At 39.1% G+C, this 20671-nt stretch overlaps 1 protein-coding gene across 1 annotated transcript; it reads right to left on the bottom strand.

Annotated features, from left to right (window-relative positions):
- Window positions 1-328: 328 nt before the first annotated feature.
- Window positions 329-20362, bottom strand: LOC108230632 (complement C3). Its single transcript, XM_017407021.2, has 44 exons — window positions 20246-20362; window positions 20148-20162; window positions 20021-20056; window positions 19893-19931; window positions 19388-19577; window positions 18999-19164; window positions 18743-18813; window positions 18475-18566; window positions 17604-17686; window positions 17114-17201; window positions 16863-16965; window positions 16079-16193; window positions 15453-15568; window positions 15219-15362; window positions 14776-14991; window positions 14439-14639; window positions 13456-13611; window positions 13088-13217; window positions 12388-12456; window positions 11462-11764; window positions 11081-11336; window positions 10199-10284; window positions 9654-9793; window positions 9344-9553; window positions 9138-9198; window positions 8854-8937; window positions 8550-8753; window positions 7804-7879; window positions 7327-7489; window positions 6546-6659; window positions 6270-6420; window positions 5845-6008; window positions 5472-5627; window positions 5251-5310; window positions 4749-4839; window positions 4200-4251; window positions 3964-4051; window positions 3623-3712; window positions 1897-2002; window positions 1638-1727; window positions 1466-1549; window positions 1211-1291; window positions 779-926; window positions 329-579 (listed from the first exon to the last, which is right to left on the bottom strand). Exons 1-44 carry the CDS (start codon window positions 20326-20328, stop codon window positions 435-437), a joined length of 5316 nt encoding a protein of 1771 aa, XP_017262510.1. The 5' UTR covers window positions 20329-20362; the 3' UTR covers window positions 329-434.
- Window positions 20363-20671: the final 309 nt, after the last annotated feature.

Here is a 20671-nt window from a genome sequence, read left to right as displayed (position 1 = left end):
TGGCCCCACAGGGTCCAGACCTGAACTCCATTGAGAATCTTTGGGATGTGCTGGAGAAGGCTTTGCACAGCGGTCAAACTCTATCATCATCAATGCAAGATCTTGGTGAAAAATTAGTGCAACACCGGATGGAAATAAATCTTGTGACATTGCAGAAGTGTATCGAAACAATTCCACAGAGAATGTGTGCTGTAATCAAAGCTAAAGGCGGTCCAATGAAGTATGTAGAGTATGTAACCATTTTTTTGATGGCAACTTTTCTTGGCCAGGCATTGTATTTTAATATTTTCTCATTCTGATTAAACTTCACAGCACTCAGGAAACATAATAAGATCATCCAAATAAGAAAATTTATTTTCTGTTATTTAAAAAAGAAATCCATATCGTCCTAACTGAGACAAAGTAACTCACACATTTCTGAAAGGGGTGTGATTCTACAGACTGCAGCCGTTTACAGAAAGTTCATTTGCAGCATCGTTAAGAGTCCTGCATTTAGCTTGCATGGTAGGATTGCTGGAACACTCTGCAGCTGAAGGCCACCGCTCTACCCAGGTGTCCTTCCCCAACATGTAGATAAATCTGAAACACAATCAGAAAACAAAAAAGAATGAAGAGACATGACAAGTTTAAGCTCTTGCTGAGCTCTGTTATGCAGCAAATTTGTGGTCACTAAATTTAACTTGATTTAATTTTTAATGGTCATGTTTTGTAATCAAGAGGTGAGAACAACAACAAAAAAAGCAATTTAATTAATTACGTCTCTGTATGCTCTCCTCACCTGTTGGTACCAGGATCAGTGGTCCACTGGTCTTCTTTAGGACTGATAATCAGGTACTGGGATCCGTGCTTCAGGTCGAGTCCTTCTCTGCAGCCACCGTGAGACATGAAGAACCTCTTCTGACCGACTTCAACTCCAGCCTCCACACCTAAAAGAAGGAAAAAAAAAGGTTTTGTTTTAAAGTCAACAATAAAACCATAAGAAACAAAGGTTGTTTTGTATTTGATATCCATCAAATAATGTGATCATATTTGGTCTATAACAATTGTTTTTTGGTTGTTTTGTTTGTTGTTGTTGCCAATATCTTTTTTTCCAATTTATCTCTCCCTTAATTAATTTTTATCCTTTTTTTGTAAATATTTAATTCTGTCAGCATTTTAGCATCTGTGTGTCTGTCAGACAGAAAAAACAAATTCACTGCTGTAAGCTCACCCAGTTTAATCACTTGCATAATCTCCACCTCGTATTTGTCGTAGTAGCTCTGGCTGACATTCACCACCTTCACCTGCCAAACTGAAGCACGGAGTGAAGCAAACAGGAACATCACTGCTACTGAATTATTATGCATTAATGAAAACATGCATTTAATTTCTACTATGACCTATTCACAAGTACTGTAGGTGAGTCAAAAACTGACTCACCTAAATATATTGTGCATACAAGCGTGAACACAAGTGTGTATCGTACCATGGTGTAAGCTCTTGCAGGCAAATGTCTCCCTTTCTTTATTAAGGAAATTTAGATTTTCAGCTTTTGAGACACAGCAATCGCCTGAATGAAGACACAAAGTAAACAGGGGATAAAACAACAGATGACATAAATGTTAATCGTCGCTAACAGAGGCTCATCGGCTCTTTACCCTGAGTGCAGCGACAGACATCGTTGTTGCAGATCCGAGTGAGTTCCTCCTTGTCCTCTTTAGGAGAGTAAGTACGACTGCAGCGGTGATCTGAAAATACACAGAGGGGAAGGAAGTGGCATCAACTATCTTCATATGAAAGGTTTCAGTGTAACAAAGTAAACTGTACACATTCATTATCACTGTGTAGTTCGGGGTCAAATCTATGTCTCATATGGTATTCCATTGCTGTTAAGGGTAACAGGTTGTGTTTTCTTACCTGGATTGTAATACTCGTAGGCCGTAACAGAGGATGGCTGCAGGAGACCAACTTTAAAGTTCTGCTGAAGCCTGAAAATCAGGATCTCTGGGTCTTTGTGAGAAACCTGAAGAAGGTGACAGGAAAAAAATACTTCTAACAAAGCAAACAACCTGAAACATTATATTAGTTTAGTAAGCCTGAGCTGTCAAGTGTGAAGTTAAAATAAAAAAAACAACTTTTGAGTTCATTCCTAACAGGACCTTTTTTGAGGAAGGTACATAAATAGACATACGAGAATGTTAAAAAAAAAGTTGCCTGAATTAGGCAACTTTTTTTCATTAAAGAGGAAATTTAAAAGTTCAGACTCTTTGAGTCTTCTTCTTCTTCTTTTGGCTGTTCCCTTTTCAGGGGTCGCCACAGCGAGTCATCCTCCTCCATCTTATTGTCTTCTGTGTCCTCTGTCCTCACTCCAGCTATCTCCTAGTCCTCTCCAACTGCATCCATATGTGTCCTTTTTGTCTTTTTTCCTGGCAGCTGCATCTCTAACATCCTTCTATCAATATACCCGCTGTCCCTCCTCTGCACATGTCCAAACCATCTCAGTCTGGCCTCTCTAACTTTATCTCCCAGTCCTTCAATCTGTGCTGTACCTCTGATGACCTCATTCCTAATCCTATCCATTCTTGTCCCTCCCAAGGAGAACCTCAACATCTTCAGCTCTGCCACTTCCTGTTCTGTCTCCAAACCGTACAGCATAGCTGCTCTTACCACTGTCTTGTAAATCTTTTCTTTGACCTTTGCTACCACTCTTTTGTCACAAATCACTCCTGAAACCTTTCTCCATCCACTCCATCCTGGCTGTACTCTCTTCTTCCCTTATTTACCACACTCCCTGTTTTCCTGGACAGTCGACCTTCAGTACTTGAAGTCCTGCACCAATGTGACCTCTGCTCCTTGTAGCGTCACTGTTCCCCCTGCCTCCCTCTCATTCACACACATGGACTCTGTCTCCCTAGGCTGACTTTCATCCCTCGTCTTTCTGGTTCATACCTCCACCTCTCCAAGTTCTCTTCCACCTGTTCCCTGTTCTCACCCCAGATCACGATGTCATCTGCAAACATCATAGTCCACAGAGATTCCTGCCTGACCTCATCTGCTAGTCTGTCCATCACCAGAGCAAACAAGAAGGGGCTCAGAGCAGATCTTTGATGCACTCCCACCTGCAGCACACCTCACCACTGTCCTGCTGTCCTCATACATGTCCTGTATCAGTCTAACATACTTCTCTGCCACTCCAGATTTCCTTATACAACACCACAGCTCCTCCCTCGGCACCCTGTCGTATGTTTTTTATAAATCCACAAAAACACAATGAAACTCTTTCGGACCCTCTCTATATTTCTCCCTCAACATCTTAAAAACAAAAATGGCAGGTTACCTCTTCTACACAGAATATAGCCTATCTGTGTACTCCTGCCTCCATTTATATAGGTCACCCTGTGTTCCTCCCTCCACCACCATCTGTCCTTCCTGGTTCCTTTCCTTGACACCAAACCTGCCCATCACCTCCTCATCTCCACTTTTTCCTTCACCAACATGTCCATTTAGATATGCACCGATCACCACTTTCTCCTCCCTGGGTATACTCTTTATCACTTCATCAAGATCCTTCCAGAATTTCACATCCAACCTGTGGAGCATAACCACTGACAACACTGAGTCAACCCAGTAAATCTGATTTTACCTTGAACAGATGGATGATCAGGGACCCTCTATCACTCAGGTTATCTGCGATGTGGAAGTTACTGATGTATCGATCCACCGAGCTGGACAACTACACAAACAGATACAGACGCTGTTAGTGACCCAAACATGTAATCAGTCTCAACAATAGACATAATCACCATAAAGTTCGTGATATTTTGTCAACAACAAACATTTGACAACTATAAACTAGGAAAGTCTAATGATTTTCATGTAATTTATATAAAAACAGTAAATGTGTTCTGTGCACAGAAAGGCTAAACCTTCACGTGTTTATGTAAAGCATGATGTTTCTAGGAGTTACTATCAGAAACACATTACCATATCCAGGTCTGCGTTTTCTGGGGTGAAGCCAGTGGGGAGAGAGATGTCAAGAACTACCATTCTGACATCTCTGGGTCCTAACGCCCTGTGAAAGAGATGAAAAGCTTTTATAATAGATAAAACATGAGAGGGCATCAGCGTAAAGTAATAAACCAGCTGACTTGATTAAACTATCCTCAAGGGCCACTTTCCTGCATGTCTTAGATGTTTCCCTGCTTTTCTGCAGGTCTCACCTGACTCGGATGCTGATCTGGTACGACTTTTCTACATCAGCTGGAGGCTTTTCTGGTACGAGACAAACACAAGCAAAGATTTCAAACAGATATAGTTTTCTTTTCTGAAGAAAAGCATGTATTGATATTTTCTCTTTCTGTTTATGAAATACTATGTTCATTTTTTTATGTTGATAATATTACAATAATCTCTTAAAACTAAAGGAGGAATATGACTTGATGTATTTTTTGTTACTTTTTTCTTCTGTTGTTTTCAAATAGAGCTTTATAAATCAAATGTATGTGCAGTAGGTATCCTAAAATCCTAAATATTGTTCTGTTTGTTGTGGTTCATGACCTGCAAAGCTTTAAACAAAATGTTCATCTTTGACATGGTGTCATTCTGATGTTATACTTATGCTGCATTATTCTCTAATTTTATTTCTGGTATAGTTTTGTTAAGAAAATGTATCTAAACTAAGATTTTATTTCATAAGTGACACTAAAACAGAATATATTTCTGCTTATTGTGCTAAAATTCAACAAAACTGAACACTGGTGTTTAGTTACCGGTGGATTCGTTAATATCGACGCTGAGCTCAAAGTTGTTGCAGGGTGCTTTGCTGTCCACCTCATGTAGCTGGTTGTAATGAGTCACAACCTTAGCAGAAACAGTGACAGAAATATGTCAGTCAAAACATATATATATATTTATATATCCTAAACTTTTAAAGCTCAACTTAACAGGAAAGTGCCATTTTCTCTGCTGCTTCTTTTTTTTTTTATTTCAGCTGTTCCCTTTTCAGGGGTCGCCACATCGAGTCGTCCTCCTCCATCTAACTCTGTCTGTGTCCTCTGTCCTCACTCCAACTACCTCCATGTCCTCTCTAACTGTATCCATATATCTCCTTTTTGCTTTTTGCTATTTTATCTGTAACATTGTTACTAAACTCCTGGAGTTTCACCATGTTATAAAACTCTGAGTTTCCAGGATTGTTCATGTCACTGTGCATTTGGTCCAACTTGTAAATGTGTGGGGAAAAAAAGGTGCCGCCTTAATCATTTCCGTTACCTCCAGTATTCCCTGTCCATTGCCTTGAGCCACCACTTCGAAATCGGTACCAGCAGGCAACTAAACAGAAGAAAAAGCACCAAAGAAACAGAAAAAAATAAAATAAAATTGGATGATTGTCTTAGATCTGTAGTGCTCCAAAGTCCCAAAATGTCCTCCACACTCACAGTGTGACGTTAACAGACTAAGTTGTTAACTTTGTGAGTGCAACATCGACTCACCCTGGAGGAGCGAGCAGCGTAGGCGGTGTCGGGGTTAAAATGGTAACGGGTTTCTTTGCGTCCCGTCATCTTGATGTCCACGTTCAGACTGAGGTCATCAGGAGGCGGATTGTTGATCATGTACTCTGACAGAGCATGAAGCACCACCATAGTGGACTGCAAGACGGAAGAGAAGAAAAACAGAAGAAAAAGATGATTTTTTTGTTTTGTTTTGTTTTATTTGACATCAATATATTTTTATTTACTTCCTTAAACAAGTATCGTATCATTTTCTTGTGGCATTTGTCTTGTTTGTCAGATATTACTATTATTTAATATGTTTAATAAGATCAAAGATCGTATTTGAGGCAACAGACACCCATTATGTTGATACCTGAGTTGAACCAAAACCGCCGCCTCTTCTTCTCTGATTGTTCAGCCATTTGAAGGGGGCTGCAGCTTCTTCCATGCGTCCCAACTTCACCAGCGCCAACAAGGCATAGCCTGTCGCTTCCAACGTGAACAGATAATTTTCCCCGTCAGGCCAGTGGCTCTTGTCTAAATGTGGGAGAAGGAAAAAGAGGAGTCTTGGTATTTAAACAAACTGTAGGAGAAAAATCACTGGAGAGGCATGTGGAACTGTTTTACAATAAAAAAGGCATAAAACATTAAATTAAGCAGTGCTAGAGTTGAACTTTGTGTTCAAAAAGTCAAGGCTTGACAAACATAAAATGGCTATTTAAACACAATATTTAAAATTAAGACATGAAGCTTTTAAAGTGATAGCTACAACTTGTGTGAAACTACTTCAGCAGTTACCTCGAGATGCAGCTTGGAGCAAAGACTGATGGAGGTTGTCGGGCTTTCCCAGCAAAGCCAGAGCATAAGAGGTGATGGCCACCGTGTACGGTCTCCTCCCTTGCGTTAATAGAGCTTTTATTAAGAACTGTGACGTCCACTGGCTCGCTCTCTGCAGCAAACAGGATGTTACAATTATTAAAAAGACAGACAAATAAACTGAAATCATAGAAAACTTCAAATAAAAAGCAAGCACTGAATGAAATATATTTTTCACAGCACGTGTTTGTGATTTACCTTGACATCCACGCCTGAAGAGCTGCAGCTGATCCCCGCCTCCTTGGCCTCAGCGAGGGCTATGTGGACGAACGCTGTCAGCGTAATCTGTGGGTCATCGCCACGGAGACCGCCCTGGAGACAGAGACAGGAAGAGGGGTTTTAATGAGGTCCTCAAGATGTTTATGCTTTTTTAATGTAGAATCTCTGAGGTAACAGGTCACAGCACAGCCCTCTTCCATCCATCCATCCATCCATCCATTTCATAAAGAAAAAATAATCTAAAACCATGAGGTTTTCTAAAAACTAGACTTCATTATCAAGGTCCACTGAAACTTTTTTGTGGCTGAACACAGCAGATATAAACTATAAAAAAATTAAATTTAAAGCAAAAACATTTCATTTTTCTCATAAATTTTCTTTTACGTTAATCAGTAGTTAAAAATACAGTGTATAAGCAGTCAACATTAAGATCTTTGAGATACTTTTGAGGTTTAATTTTTCTTTTGCGCTTAAAATGCGTAATTTAAATAACATCGCATGATTTTTTCCTGCATGCCAGTTTTTTAAATTTTATTTTAAAGCTTCAACGTTATAATATGAAAGACTGATGACTATTTGAGCCATTAAATTCATGTAAACACAGTTAAACAGTTCTTGCAGTCATTCAATACTGTTTTCAAAAATTGAAGCAGAAAATGAGACAATAAAAAAAGTTAAATGTACTTTTAGTAAAACAACGTGGTAAACAAGCAGCGCAACGTGGTTTACTTTAAAATGTGTGGGTGTGTGAGTGGCTTACAGTCATTGTAGTGGAGTAAACTGGGTTGTCCTCTTTGTAAAACCCTTTATGAGGCTGGAGTTTGTTGTTCACCAGGTAGAGCAGAGGGTCACAGATCTGCTGCTCGTCTATGCCAACAATGAAGTGGGCCATGGAGAAAACCTTCACAACGTATGCTGTGATCCTGAAAGTCATTTCAACTCAAGTCAGCCAACATTTGAACACACACGAAAACTATGCCTCCTGTGTAACAGTTTGAGTGAGGATTTAAAGAACTTGTTATTGAGTTTCCACCTGATTCTTCAGAAAAAAAAGATCCAGTGATGATATTAATATGTTCACAGCATAACAACCCAAAATCTGAACTTTAACAAAACAGAATCACACCACTAATACTAAAATAACCTGTCCAAAAATCTATTTTTTTAAAACGGTCTTATGAATTAAAGACGTTTATGTAGAAATGTAAAACATAAAATGAAATGAAATTTACAGTACCATGTACTTGCTCCTTGACGCCTGTAAGGTGGGTAAGATCCATCAGTCTTTCTGTATGCCAGCTGGTTCTCGTAGCCTAAAAATGTAAATAAATAAATAAATTCTATAATTTCTTGATCATCTCTATTAAAAAATTAGAGTTATAGTCAGATAATGTTATGTGCAATCTCAAACGATGTGAGAGAGTTTCATTAAAATCCACCCGATGGTTCTTGATATATTTTGCTAACAGACAAATACACATACATACGCAGACATTTATACGATATCTTGCTTTCTATGGCGTAAGGCAATAAAAATTCAAAGATGGGATGCAAAAGAATAAAATTAACTCGCTATTAGATAATTTTTTTTTTTTATCAAAACAAATCATCTAACAAGCGATGAGTTATTTTGATTTTATTCCATCCATCCATCCTCCCACTACTTATTTACCCAAAGGTCTATCTAATAATCAATATCAGTCAACAAAAGTAATCAATTATTCACCCATCTGATGTCAGTTTGACTATTAATTCAGCTACAAATTGATTAATGTACACATTTAGTTAATCATCCATTCATCTACTCATCTACTGATTATCAACACATTAGTTTCCATCAACAGCAAATCTATCAGAAAATGTTTCATCCACGAGTCCCACCTTCTGTCCATTCATGTTATCTTAAATTTAACTTGTTCAGCTAATCTTCTGTGTTCTTCCAATTTCTGCTTGTGATTCTAAAACTCAGTAGCTGCTGATAACCTCTCCTGATGTATCGAACGGCATCGGCCCTGCGATCCACCCCGACAGTCTCCCAGCTGTTGGTCCGGTCCAGGTAGAGAGTGGCAATAAGGGGCAGAGTAATGGTGGCCAGGTTCTGCTCCACGCAGCCGCCGGGCATCCGGATCAGAGACGCCAACGAGTCCTCGCTGATGGAGTTATCAATGCTGTCTGCCAGTACGTTTCCTGGAGAGAAGTGGTGGGAAAAAAAAAATCAGGATTTGTCCTTTCCTATGAAGATTTATTGATTCTTATCACGATTATCCCTGCTGTATCCGTGACTCACCTCTGACGTTGATGAACATTTCTGGTTCAGAGTTTGGAACAACTGACTCCAGTTCGACCTTGCCAACACGAACTCTCTGGGTTCCTGCAGTATGTTTGTTCATTTAGGATCTGTTTCTGGTAAAACATTTTAAGAACTAACCAAAAACCTGAAGCTATTCAAGTCAGAGCAGCAATATATATATATATGTTTTGTAGCTTCACTTTAACAAACACAAGTTAAACAAATCAGGTATATTTTGCTGTTCATACAGTAGAGAATGAATGAAAACTGTGCGGATGTACCTCCATGAGCCGAAGGATTCAACACCGCACTCCAAACTTCAGTCTTTTCCACTCCATCCAGCTGTTTGGGGTCACAAAAAGACTAATTATACAAGTTTATTTGAACACAAGTGAGAATAATCTTGTAAATTCATAAGCAGAAATCTAATTCAACTATTTGCCAATCTATTTCAGCAGCAGTCTCTGTGGAAACCTTGCAGACTCACCACCACCCTCAGAAACTTCTGGACGCGGTCGCCCCCCATCATGTCTCGGCCAACCACCATCACCTCCAGCGGAAGTTTCCCCACCACCAGTGGCACGATGGTATAAGGCACCGCGACAGAGGAGCCGGTCGCCACTGTCACTTCCTGCGTGTGTCTGTCCTTAAAGGCAACGCTGCACACGCCTTCTGTCTTCATCAGCACCACCCTCACCTGAGCAGAAACCAGCCGAAGGACGATGAGCATCAGCATCCACTGGAGAAACCTTTTCCTACTGAAGGAAAAGGGTGCAAAAAGGAGCGGACTGCCTTACGTGCAGGTCATTGTAGCCGTAGTTGTGGATCACAGCTTTAATCTCAACTTGTTCGTTCCTCGCCACAGAATAGGGCAGCTTCAGGTCAACAAAGAAATGCTTCCAGGCTCTGAAATTATACGGCTCCGCAACGCAGAAACCTAAAGTCAGAAGTTGTTTGTCAGTTTGGAAAATTGAATTGCCAGTTGTTTTTTTTGTTTCAAAATGGGGATATTTTGATGTACCTGTAAAGCTGCATTTTTTTGTAACTCATATCATAATGATTTTTTTATGTTTTGTCAATTTTAACAGGTCAATAAATAGGAATTGATAAATTTTCTTTACTAATGCAAGAATTACATTTGAGTGATGGTGTCCAGAGGTCTACATCTATATAGATCAATAAAGTTTAAAATCAAATTAAATAATAAATAATGATAAAAAAAATGATTAGAAATAAAATCTCTTGGAAAATAATTTTTGGTTAAGATCCACAAATGCTGTGGCAGTACACTTTGTTTCCATTCAAACAGAAGAGCTTTTGTTTAATTTGCCATCTTTTGTACCTGTGCGAGGTGATGAGCTGATCGCCAAAACTCCCCACTCTGTGATGCTGTCAGGTAACGGGTTGTCCATGTTTTTAAATGCCAACCTGTTGATCAAATTCATATCTTCACTATCTCCAGCAAATATATTCAAGAGCTGAATCTACAGCTTCCTTTCAGTTTATGTGATTAGCAAAAAAATAAAATTGTGTTACAACAGTTAAGAGGAGAGAGAAATAATTATAGATCAGGGAATAACAGCTCAGGATAGTGTCTGCTAACCAGAGGGTCAGCATTCCCCATTCAAAAGGTTAAAAATGTATAAGAAAATGGAGTGAATGTGGGAGAGGACCCACACAGATTGAAAGGTGGTGCTTAAGTGTGCAATTTTATCATTCTATCTAAATTCTTTCTAACTCAAAGGATACTTCAATTTTTTCACTGAGCAACTTGTGAAACAGGTCCGAATGCTGTTTAATCAGTGGAAACCGTCAAAAATGTCAAAATAAATCTGTTTATTGAGCTGGTTTGACCATTAACCATCTCTATTTTCCTCTTCCTTTGCAGTAGGTCAGACAGACGTTGCATTAGGCGTTTTAGGCTTTCTCCTTGATGTCGCCTGTTGTATCCCTTTTTTCATTTGTAAACAAGTTAGTCTTTGCTGCAGCGGATACAGTATTTACATGTTAAACTTCATAAACTCAGTTGGGCAGTTTTACAAAAAGAAAATCCCAATTGGTAAATGAACTGGCATAATAAGGCTTCTTTCATTCGGTCATTTATCACCATTTGATTTTGTGTAACTTACTGTAAACAGGATCAATATAAATTAAACTCAGCGAGAAAATTAAAACAATAAGTTCATGAATAGTCACAGATGTGTCTTCTTTTCTCGTTACTCACCCGTCTCTGTCCGTTTGGCTCGGCAGGCTAACGTCCATCCACAACCAGGACTCGTAGAATTTGGATCGAAGGTACACTTGGGTCTCATCCAGGTATTCCCACTCTTCTTCTTCTTCCTGTCCCTCCTCTTCCGCCTCGAGGTGAATATGAGCGCTCATGCCTACTTGTCTTTCCTCTGCTTTGTTTGCATTGGAATAGGACATACCTAGTCCGGTCCTTCCTGCAGATGGCGCTAGTACCAGTTTTGAACCCCAGTCTGTTGGAGCACATTCAGGAACGGTGAGTGAGTTTAACACATAAACATGAAGAAAAAAGACCTAAGCTATTCAGCAAACTGAAATTTAAAATGAGAGATTGATAAAGCTGAGGTAAAGTATTTACCAAAAGTGTGCGCTGTCAGAGGTATTTTTGGTTGAAGATGTAGTGTTGGCAGAGCAAAATGAGCGTAAGACACGGTTGGAGGGACGGTGGTCTGAGGAGTTGTGGTCATGGGTGGAGGGGTGGTGGGGATCACAGTGTCGTACACCTGACCCCTGTAGTTGGCGCAGCAGTAGCGGAAGGCCAGGATGCACTCCGGGCCCTCAGTGATGTAGAGGGACCGTCGGGTGCAGGAGTACGGCATCGGTATGTCCCTCAGGCCGTCTTTACAGCAGCGACGCTGCAGCTTCCCATCGAAGTGACTCTCTGGTGAAAAAGGAAGACAGCAGAATGAGGCGGCATCTTTTTCATGCTTTTCTTTATCGTGCCAATAAAAAACATGGCAACGTGTATTTTGAAAGTGGTTACCGGTGACTGTCTTGTTCCAGCAGCACAAACTAAACTAAGCTCAATGTTGTTACATTTACCAGCAAACACCAGACTACTTTTTTGGAAAAACTTTTTTTTTTTAAATGGAAAACATATTGTTTTTATCTAATAGACGACCAAACTTTGAGAGAGTGAACAATAAATGTTAGCAGGATAATAAAGCACCTTTGTAAGTTCTGCCAGAATAAAAAGACCACTGTTCATTTACAAAACATAACATTATGAACTTATATTACTATGTCTTCTTGATGTGTAACTATTCAACAATAAAGTTATTAAAACTTTAAGGAAAACACCAACACATATAACATATAGGTCTAAAGAGGCTTTAATTACCCTCTTCTACCTACAATTTAAAAATATTGAATATTATTGAATATTATCATGTTACAGTCCACCTGGTTTAGGTTCACGATGCAGAAAGCACAGGTCAGTTCTGAGAAGTTCTGTATTGAATCTGTATTCTTATAAACCGTCTCTCACCAATGATACAAACTCACCCAGGCGCGTTTTACGCTTTATAAGTTCAGCAGAGCGCCTCCTTCTGGCACTGCCTGGACACTGTAGAGCTAAAGAAAGAAGAGCAGAGAAGGTGACGGGGGAGGGAGGTTTACATAAGTGGCCATTTTGTTGATTTAGTGATTCATTTTAATGATGAACGACTATGTTTTTGACCATCAAAAAAAATACTTTTTTAGTTTTTCAGTCCTTATCATAAACTGGGAGAGTTGCAATCAGTTGAGCCAAATAAGTTATCAAAATCAAACCATCGCTTTCACAGATTCAACAGAAAAACTTGTAAAATAAAGAAATAAAGACAAGCATTCAAAGCTAACGAGCCCTCAGATGCTCCTACGGTGAACAAAGTTCAGGGGAATAACTTTTAAATGTTAGTTATTTTAAAAACGCATATAAAAGTGTTTTGCATTGTTTGTTTTTTATGCTGATGTTGCTACTTTGAGCGCATTTAGTAACAAAAGATTAGAAAGACAAAAACTCCATGTTGAAGCCATTTTTTTACAAGATTATCTCCAATGTCTTTTGACTTTTGTTTAATTTCACAAAAACAACAACAACCAAAAAAACCCTGTCATTATTTTAAAAAATGAACAAATTACAAAGTGATGCCTAAAACATGACGCCTACAGTACAGAGCTTAAATCCTCCTAAATCAAGAACAAGATATGAATTTGTAAATACCTTGTCTGGTTTGGGTTTTGAAGCCGGAACTGGACGAGTAAAGAAGTCCGGCACCCGCAAACACTCCTGAAGCATCTTGACCTCCTCCTCGGGTGCAGCCCATGTCTCCGTCCTCCACCACGCCCCAAAGCTGAATAAAAGATTTTATTGATGCGAAAAATGTTAAATAGTTGCTTCATGCAGACCATGATCATTTCACACAGTAGCATTTTCCACAAAGTAACACCTCGTTTATATATATTGTCTGCTTCCTATGAATGCGTCTGCTGTAAAGCCTAAAACCTTGCATTTATTGTATATTTTATGGTTTTAGATTCAAAGTAATAGTTGTTTATAAAATGGACCCGTTCTTAAACATAAACACATACCTTCCCCTGTGTTAGTCTGTCCTTGTTAAGGAGATAAACGGCGTTGTCCACGGCCACCAGGCTGACTTTTGCCCCCGGGTCACCTCTGATCTGAAAACGGAGGCTTTTCCCAGGCGTGTAATCTCTGTGTTTCCCGTCTACCGGCCCGACTTTGAGCTACAAGTTGAAATAAATCAAACACACAGCAACAGATCAGTAAATGTAAAAAAAAACTCAGGAAAAGATCATCAGTTTTTGAATTGACAGTCCAAGTAGCCACCTTTTTTCTTCCGGTTGATAAATGTCACATTAGTCGCAATTTTTTTGTACAAAGTTTCTGTTTCTTCTTTACAAATAAATATACAGAATTTAAAAAAAAAAAAACTGTAAGGACTTTTTCTGAATTTTGTTACAAGTGATGAGTCATGGAGGTGTAGGACCCAAACCCAGTGGTGTAGGAGGCAGATTCAGGAATCAATAAATTAATTAACAAGCAGATGAACAGGTCAACCAGCAAGAAGCATCGAGGAACTGAGACAATCTGACAAAAAAGAAAATGAGCCAAACTAATCTGCACACTGTATATAACACACAACATAAGTCAAGATAACAAAATTTACTCTGAACTTAATAAAACTTAGAAGAACCCAACAGGAAATAACTAAAATCACAAAAAAAAAGGAAAACAAAGACCACAAAAGAGGCTTTGAGTCACTGAGTCAAGTTAAAGCACAACTGCTTTAACTGCCATCCTTGAATCAGAAGTTTGCCGTTTAAAACTTATCCTGTATTTGAAAGATGTAATGTAATGTGGGTATTTACAGTAACTGCAACACGTTGACATGTTTTCATATATTGAATGAATAACTACCTCCAGTTTGTAAACTGCTGATTTCAGGTTTTCCATGACATTTTATTTGTAGCTGCAGCTTACAGCAAAACTGTAACTTCTTTAACATTTTACTGTCTGCAATATCTAGACTATCTGCGATCTAAACACTCACCCCTCCGATACATTTATCCACCACGTCGATCCAGACCGAGTCGGAGACCACTTCCTCTCGTCCCACCCAGGGAACACCGTAGAATGCCACAACACGAAATGATGGCATCATCTCGGATGTTACCATCAGCCCAACGCTGGTAACCAGGTGGCCGATTATATCCTCACGTCTGGCTGTTATGATTTTACCTTTATTGAGCACCTGCGGAGTTTCAGGGAAAGAAAAGAACCAGGAATTAATACAGAATGTAGCGCTGACACTTGATTGGTACACTTCCTTTTTAATCTCCAGGTGGATTCGAAATGACTGGACTTGTGAATATGTGCTCTCGTCTCACCATGTAAGTGATGTATTTGATGTGTTCTCTGTTCGTCGGGTCAGATAAACTGACAGAGAACTGCAGGGACAGGCTTTCTCCTACAGACACCGTGTTGGTTCCTGTGGAGATGTAAAGGTAGTTTTTCTGGTTTTGGTCAAAAGGGACGTAGGGGTGAACAGTGATCTGTTTGCTGGCCTGCTGGTCAGGTCTCAGGTCAGCTTGGGCGGTCTCAGCCTGAAACGAAAACAAAATTTCATTTGTTAGGGTTTTGTTTTGTTTTGTTGTCCAGGAGCCACAAGAGTAGATCATATGCAGGTAGGAGTTGTCTGGAAATATGTATAAATCTGAATAAAGAAAAAACAAAAGAGCTGTTTTTAAAAGAATAACTAATCAGTTTGAGAAGATTTATTACACTATATGACAACAATAAGTCATTAAAGAGTTTTGCTGATTGTACTAACAGCGATGTTTTGCGGGCTTTGCTCGTTGGGCATGTTGATGCTGGCTCTAGCGGAGCCTGCAGAGGCCATCAGTGGCGTGTCCAGAAAAGTTAGCTTCACCAAGACGTTACGAGCCGGAGAGCCATCATGGTTCTTCACCAGAATCTGCAGAAACGGGAGAGAATCTTTCTGGATTTATCAAAATCAAGCAGCTCTTTGCAAAAGGAGTGAAAACGCGGTGGGGGTGGCGCTCACTGTGAGGTCTAACGGCAGGCCCGGCTTGAAGTACTTCGGCGTGTCCTTGAAGGAAACCACGTACGGGGAATCGACAATTTTAATGCCAGTCTTTTCAGCCTCGACCAGATCACTTCCTGTGAAGGTAAAAATCCCAAATCAAAAAAAAAGTCAGAATTAATCAACAACCACCAAATTTGTTTGATTTGTTTTGCTTGTTCAGGAATTTGCGTTGCTTAAATTGTTGGTTTCAACTGCAATAAGAAATGAAAAATAGCCTTTATGGACATCTAAAAGCGTTAGGGTAACCTTCATCTTATGACACAACAGTGAGTCAAACATTGATTTTGTCCAGGGGGCCAAATGACGTGTTGACCTCGGAACATTGCAGAGTTGCACTGAGGACTTCATGAATTCTGATAAACTCTGGTCAGATTTCAACATATTGGAGTTTTTTGGACTTTCTCGGTTGCATTTCAAAGCAACAAAAACCCCAGCTTGTTACCTGCATGGCAGATTCTGATGCAAGCACACACAATATTCCCTTTTAACCCAATAAAATATGTGCGCTTTCATTTAGAAACATGCTATTTGTTTTTTAATCATGAATGTGTTTGTCTTAAAACTGGACTCTGATTGGTTCTTACCTGTCTTGGTGAGCACGGAGGCCTTCACATACACGGAGTTACCCACCAAGGATTTAATGTCGGGGTAAGCTGCCTTGAGCTCCTCCATAGTCAGCGAGACAGTTCCTCCTTCCAGCTGCACGCGCAAAGAGAAGAAAATACGTTTTCTAAAACCCAACTCTCTTTTTAAAGTTTTGAACACAATTTGCTGCATGAAAACTCATCATGAAGACAAAGAGTTCAGCAGAGTTTGCTCAGTGAGTAAATTAAAAGTCTAACATCGAAGTTATTTTCACACAAGAATCAGATATTTTCAGGAAAAAGACAGGAAATGCACTTCACTTCATGGTGTAATGTGGTGGAAAAGGGTTCTCACAGCTGGGAATGTTAGGAATGCAGAAGAGCTTTTGTCTTGAGCACTTAGGATTGTAGAGATGATGTTTATGGAAATCGCTGTTTTGTTAATAAAATCAATATCTGACAATAAGACCCTCCTATGACAGTTTGTTTTAACCAAACTTATTTGATCGTTTTTTTACCAGACTGTTTGTTTGATCAGGAAAACAATAAAAGCCAAGAAGAGTCTGAAACAGCAACTATTTTTCTGTTTCATTAAGAACGTTCTTAAAGAAAAACGTCATTACGACACATTTTGGTTTCACGTGTGCAACGGATAATGTTCACACAACACGGGACACAAAATAATCTTAAAAACGAACGAGAAGCAAAAGATTTGAATGGTTCCAGACAAAATGTCAGGAGCAAAAACCTGAAGTACAGTAAGTAAACTTAGGGTCAAACTTACATCTGACACCTGCTTCACTGTAGGTAATCTTCTCATCTCTTGGTTGATTTTCACTCCGAACACGACATAAGCCGTCCCCTGAACAGGCTCCTTATACAGATATCTAAAAGGAGAAATAACTGATGTTTCTCACATTTACAGTGATCCTTCACCTGCAGTTTTACTTGGAAGTAAGACAATAAGCACTGCTCAGGGGTGTTTAAAAACTGCTGGATGTGTGACGTTTTCTTGCGTTTGTGGACCAGACTGACCTTGCAGAAATTTCTACAACGAGTTCGTCGTCATCCAAACTGAGGAAGGACTTCTTCGGTGTCAGTGTTACATTGAAGGCAGGGAGAACTTAAACAGTAAGAAACAAAAATGAAGCATTTAACGTCAGTTCTGAAAGTCTTTTAATGTTTTTCTTTCAACATCAAGTTTCTGGCGAATAGCTTTTCACTTTGAAATAAAATACACTACTCTTGTTAAATTGTAATTGTATTTTTGTGGAAGCAGCCAAAGATGTGAAAACAAATTATGTGATTCAGCAAAAGGCTGCCCGCTTTCATACGTGGCTCAGAAAACACATTATTCCTCTGAAAATTAAACTAAAAAAACTATTACTGTCCAAAGAAAGCCTGTGAAAGATGGTCAGAAAGTCTTGAGAACCATACCTTAAGACCACTTATAAGATTTTTGCCAGTTACCGCAGAGAGACATAAATTGAATGAACATTATTAAGCACAGTTCGACATCACTCACCGTATTTCTTCACCTCAAACTGGGAGGTGAAAGTGTTCTGCTGCCAGTGGTCGAACTTTGCTGTCACCACCCATTGTCCTTCACTGAGAAACAGTCAGATCACAGAAGGACCAAAGGAAACACACAGCAGGCGTTAGGTGCTAAATGTAGCATTAAAAATAATGATAGCAAACCTTTCTAACACGGCATTCAATCTCAAACCTTAATGAGCTTTAAAACATAATGTTCTATTAAAATCACAGTTTGAATCATTAATGTGAGATTATTGTGAACTTTTATAGATCTACATCTTAAACAAATTGTTGATGATTTTTTTTCTTTATCCAAAAACTGTGACACATTCATTCTGCTTTAATATTGAATTATGTTGGATTCTTCTTAAAAAAATCAACAAATTTAAGTGCAGTGAATTTTGTTTTTCAGTGTCCTCCTTTTTGTTTACACACGTTGCACAACTCAAACTGGGGCGAGTGGCAGCATAAAGCAAACATGTTTATCACCAATAACAGTTACTTTACAGCTTAGGATTATTTCAAATGGGAATTTTCAGCTAATTTCCCACAATTTCTCAATTTTTAACAATCAGTTACAGCACGATGCAGCTTATGAAAGTTTATATATATATAAAGTTTATTCCTTTTCAACGTTGTATTAATACAATGAAGATAAGTATAAAATCTGTGATGTTGGTTTTTAATTTATGTTTCTACGTTATTCAGAGGCTCAGAAATAAAAAAAAAAATAGTTTTAGAAAACATTAAGTTTTAAAGAAAATGAGTTAAAGCTGAAATGACCAATGGTTAAGAAATTTTAAACACTCAAACGCAACAGAAGGAGCTAAAACACAATAACACATTCAGGCTGATCTTACTTGACGAGTTGGGAGAGAGGTAACGTGTCTGTAACGACGCCGTTAATGGCTCTGGTCCTGGAGATTTGTTTAACCACCACGCCGTCAGGGTTCTGAAACACGACATCTGAGTTACGATCAGAGACGTCAGCAGGGAATTTGTAATCATCACCTGATTATTCACAAGACGAGGCTTGCTCCAATTAAATCGGTTCATTTTTACAAATCCTTTTAAATCCATGTGTTTGTAGGAAACTTACAAATTCAGTGATCTGTAGTGAAATTTTACCTGGATATCTATAGTGATGGAGCTGTCCAAGGCCTTAAAGAACGGCGAGGACACAAAGGTCCTGAATCGAACTGGCAAAGAGAGTAAAAACACTAATGAATGACAATTACAGCAAAAACGATAAAACTGGTGCACTTTTGAAAGAATGTATGATTGAAAGTACAACCCGATATGTTACTTCATTGTGTTTTTTGTTTTGTTTTTGAGTGTGTGTGTGTATTTAAATAATCTTTTCTTCAGTTTATTTTGCTCTCACCTGTGTCTCCGGGGTTGTAGATGGGCTTGTCTGTTTGGATGAAAATGTACCCGGAGTGAAAGGACACCATCACCACTCTGTGCTCGGCGTATAAATCACCAAAGTTCGCTGTCAGATGCACAAACTTGTTCTTTTTCTCCTCGCGGTTCAAAAGATCGGATGGAAGCTGGGATAAACGATTTTTATGGATTATTTAGAAGGATACACATCAAACAAAATAAATACTTTCAAAACTGTCTGAAAAAAAACAACAACAACTCAGATCCTCACTTCCAATATGTTGCAAAGTTGTTTTCAATAAGTGTTTAAGTGAATGTGTTACGAACAAGTTGAACTTTTTTTCTCCTCGTTATGGGTGACGATCATTTTGAGATAATCGATTTAGTCACCTGTATGGTCTTAAGAGCATAGAAGCCATTTTCCTGATTGAGTATGACAGAGTCCTGGAGGAGCATGACTGTTTTACTCATGTCCATGATGGTGATGGAGACGGTGATGGGGTTGGTCACTCCATCTGCCTGTACGTAGATGTTCTCCTGACTGTCTGTCCTCAGGAGGTCCGGCGCCACAAGGGTATACCTTCAGAAACACATAAAAATAATATGAAACCTGTGAGAAATTCAGATTCTTCAGTTGGTTGGTTGTTTTCTGTGAGAGCTACACCTGATAGCATCGTATTGTCTTATTGGAGGGGCATAAATTGTACGTTAAATGTAGATATTGTTTAATAAATCCTAAAAATTATAAAAGGCTTACTTTGGACAAAACATTGTTGTACGACATGTTATCAGAGTGTATACATGCGAATATCAACATACACAGACTGGAGACTAGAATAGACTAGTATCTATCTGTAGTTGTGTCATTGGTTGTAAGATATTTAATTTTCAGTACCTTGGTGAAGAACTAAGCGATTCTTTTGGTTTTAGAGGGCTTGGGGAACAAAAAAGAATTAATTTTAGTCGTTTTGTCATTTAAAATACAGTGAAATTGTACTTACTTCAGTTTACTTCATCACTTACCTGTGGCGGTCAGCATATTTTCCAAATGATACAAATCTGGGGATAACATTCAGAAATATTACCTGAAGCTGTCGGAGGCAAAGGGCTGCAGATGTTCATACATTTAGGTTTCTGCGCAGATACATACCGCTCACGCCAGTTTCTGTAACGAACATAGCCTGGTTAGTTACCAAAAAGACGAAAACGCTTACAGTCAGCAGAAATGACAGAAACAAAGCAGCTTACTTCCTCCTACGATTATCAGACTGTCCGTTTGTGTGGCAGAAAAGCACGAGGAATAAAACGATGTGTAGCCTCCACCGAGCCATGTTGGCTGATCCTGGCGTTTCGGTGAACTGAGATCACAAAGGAAGCTGGTTGACTATAAAAGCCGCACGTTTCCACTTGATCAAACACTCGTCATCAGGAAAGCGAGGGAGGGGGGGATGCAGTTTCCGATCAATTGGGAACAAACGTTCGCAGCCTTTGAACTCAGCCAAAGGGTAACCAGAACACTGTCGGAAAGTGCAACTTCAGAAACTATGAAATAGTTAGAATTTGGTCAATTATTTTTTCCTTTTTTTTGCTACATCGACACCACATAACTACTCTTTCTTTAAAAAGGAAGCAAATATTAGGACTCGTATTGCTTCAGTCATGTTTCACCTTAAG

The sequence above is a fragment of the Kryptolebias marmoratus genome, linkage group LG3 (genome assembly GCF_001649575.2).
Source record: "Kryptolebias marmoratus isolate JLee-2015 linkage group LG3, ASM164957v2, whole genome shotgun sequence".
Classification (NCBI taxonomy): Eukaryota; Metazoa; Chordata; class Actinopteri; order Cyprinodontiformes; family Rivulidae; genus Kryptolebias; species Kryptolebias marmoratus.
Note: the sequence above shows the minus strand (reverse complement) of the source record. Positions and strands in the feature narration are given on the sequence as shown.

Coding starts and splice junctions, on each gene's coding strand:
- LOC108230632 (XM_017407021.2), bottom strand. CDS start 20,328: ATGGCTCGGTGGAGGCTACACATCGTTTTATTCCTCGTGCTTTTCTGC. Junction 17,687..18,474: donor CCTCTCTCCCAACTCGTCAA/GTAAGATCAGCC, acceptor ACTGTTTCTCAG/TGAAGGACAATGGGTGGTGA. Junction 1,728..1,896: donor CTACGAGTATTACAATCCAG/GTAAGAAAACAC, acceptor GTGTATTTTCAG/ATCACCGCTGCAGTCGTACT.